This window comes from Corylus avellana, chromosome 3 (assembly GCF_965113065.1).
Source record: "Corylus avellana chromosome 3, dhCorAvel1.hap1.2, whole genome shotgun sequence".
NCBI lineage: Eukaryota > Viridiplantae > Streptophyta > Magnoliopsida > Fagales > Betulaceae > Corylus > Corylus avellana.
This window is the reverse complement of record NC_142492.1, coordinates 31868253-31871050: the sequence shown is the minus strand read 5'-3', so window position 1 is coordinate 31871050 and position 2798 is coordinate 31868253. Positions and strand designations below refer to the sequence as shown.

Here is a 2798-nt window from a genome sequence, read left to right as displayed (position 1 = left end):
AATTTTTGTAGGGTAAAAAATGTTCGAATTCTCTTAAATGCAAACAATTTATTCGGGTCATGTTCGTTGTGGACGAAAAAGAAACGCTTTACATGGATTCCAAATTTATCCGACATTGGTGATTACACGAAGTGACATTTCCCGTCAATTAAAAAAAAAGTGTAGAAGAATACAAAAGGACGAAAATTGTCATTTCTTGTTTGAGCGAGTTGGGTAACAGTTATAGTGGTAGTTGAACTTTCCTATTCACTTGAATTAATATGATTGGTTGAGTAGTCTGCAATTGCATTTGCTCTTTTCCTTTGTCTTTTTGGTCCGATTTGTTTCTTACAATATTCTTAGCTCCATTGTTTATTTTTTTGTTTTTTTGTTTTTTTTTTATTCTGAGACTTTGTTCAAGGAATGTTGGGTTTTGTGCGTGTGCAAGTGTTTGTGTGTGTGTGTTTGAGAGAGAGAGAGAGAGAGAGAGAGAGAGGGATTTAAATTAAAATAAAATCTATAAAAAGATAATTTAGTATATATATTGCAACACTTCTGCGCTTGGTTTTCCCTAAGATCATTGAGACTCCCAAACAGAATACCCAAGTGATTCTAAGAGAAACAGGCCGAGGTTGTACATTTGTGACCAACAGAGTCAGGTCAAAAGTAGAAAAAGGAAAAAAAAAGTAGAAAATAAATGGATAAAAAGAGAAAATGTAGAGGGAATAAAAAGCCAAGAAAAGTAAATCTAGAGATTTGACTCCTTGTGCCTTTTTTTTTCTTCTTTTACTTAATTCCCTCCTTCAATCTCTGCTCAAATTTCTATAGATTCTATCCTCCAACAACATTTCAAAAATCACTTGCAATGATTAATGTTGTTTTGAGAGAAATGACAATCAGCAACGAGAACCCTTTCTGCAATTAAGTGCACCCGAAGTGACTGTAATTGTCCCAACAAGAGAAGATGGCCTTGCACTTAGGCTAGAAGCCCTAGCATAGCTTGATGAAGCCCCTGCCCCTGATGGTGTGAAAAAAGCACCATTTAGTAACAGGTCTCCATCAGACCTCCAATTCCAGTTCCTCCATTCACTTTCTGGTGCATCCTCATGTTTGGTCACCTGCACAAAATTCACAGATTTTGACATTATGGGCATTTAATTTCTCCAAAGAAAATACTTCAGCATCCAGTTTGCATAATAAATGGGTTTTCAATTTTCACCTCTTTGCTGAATCTTTCATCTGGTGCAGCAAATCTGTTCCCTTGGCTATTGATGGTTGGGGAAGCACTCCCCCCAATGGCATACATTTCCCAATGGGTGTAGTCATTGTTCACCACATGGAAATATCCGTGCCTACATCTGCATAATGCATATTTAAACATTTATTTTTATTGTCACGTCATCTCAATTGTATAACAATCTACTATACTAAATATTTACCTTGGCATTCGTTGGACGAGGCCTTCTCCAAAGTGATTGAAGGCGATGGTGACTTGCATGTTCTTGTCTTCAGTGTAGGAATCACTATGTCCCAACAACATGACCTTATCATGGTGAGTCATGTAATTGTTTGAAATGGTGATGGCAGAGGAGCCATGGATTGCATCAATCAGGCCATCAGCACAGTTTGAAAGGGAGCAATGGTCCACCCAAACATGTGTACCACCAAAGATGGACACACCATCACCGTCCGATACGGTCCTCCACCCATAGTGCGATGGGGAGCTCCTCACAAGAGCATTCCCTCCTTGCTTGCAGTCATGTATGTTAAGCCCATGAATTATAATGTTGGTCACAAACTGAACAGTAATGCATGGACCACCAGCAATATGCACACTAGCTCCCCTCCCATCAATGGTCTTAAAAGAGTTCATAATCAGCTCTTCCTTCAATTTGATCACCATATCACGTGCAAATATGATCCACAATGGCTCATCTTGGACCACAGCATATCGGAGAGTCCCCGGCTTCGGGTTCACTGCGTCGTCGTCGCTCGAGTCCGTCACCACGTAAATCTTCCCATCCCTTCCGCCAATGGCGTTCTTCCCAAACCCAATTGCACAATCAGCTAGCCGCTGGCGGTTCTTCTCCCAATCGGGATCGCACCGCCAGCAGTCGTCAATCGGGTTTCCGCTCCCACACGACAAATAAGCCAAATTCCTCCTCGACGCATTATTGATGCTCCTGCCATAAACCCAAAAATGTGACACATTAACAATAATTCACACATTACCATGTAAAATTTAACTACACAAACAAGTATTTTCCATTGCAGCCTCTTACCTTTGTACTTCTCCTACAACAAGCTCTGGGTCTTGAACAGGGGAAGAGGAAATGAGGGTTGGGAGGAGAAGACAGAAGAGGAAAGTGGCGATCAGAAACATTGAAGGGCTTGCCATTTCCTAGTGTTTTGCTAGGAAATGTGTGCGAGAGAGATAGAGAGAGAGAGAGAGAGAGAGAGAGAGAGAGTTGGGAAAGTGTGTGATATGAATGGAGGGAGGGGGTGTATGTATATAAAGAGATTAAAGGCGGGCTAAATGGCGTGATTAAACTAAACATGTGGGGCCATTGTGCTACGTGATTTCTGGTTTTACAGGATTCCCATTTCGGTAGTTTTGGCAGTTAAGCAAGAGCAAGGCCCCTGAATGATGGTAGGCTACAGCCTACAAGCTAGAGATACAGTCAAAAAATAAAATCAAAAAGGAAAATTCTCGGTTGGATCATAATATTCAACAGTTACAATCAGTCCAAAAACACAATCATTTCATCTACTCAAATCTAAACCCTAATCTGGGTGCTTAATTAAACTTCAGTACAAAT

General features: G+C 40.5%; 1 protein-coding gene across 1 annotated transcript; it reads right to left on the bottom strand.

Annotated features, from left to right (window-relative positions):
- Nucleotides 1-497: 497 nt before the first annotated feature.
- LOC132176175 (putative pectate lyase 5) lies at nt 498-2445 on the bottom strand. The gene is made up of 4 exons (XM_059588308.2): nt 2262-2445; nt 1419-2162; nt 1199-1337; nt 498-1097 (listed from the first exon to the last, which is right to left on the bottom strand). Exons 1-4 carry the CDS (start codon nt 2375-2377, stop codon nt 876-878), a joined length of 1221 nt encoding a protein of 406 aa, XP_059444291.1. The 5' UTR covers nt 2378-2445; the 3' UTR covers nt 498-875.
- Nucleotides 2446-2798: the final 353 nt, after the last annotated feature.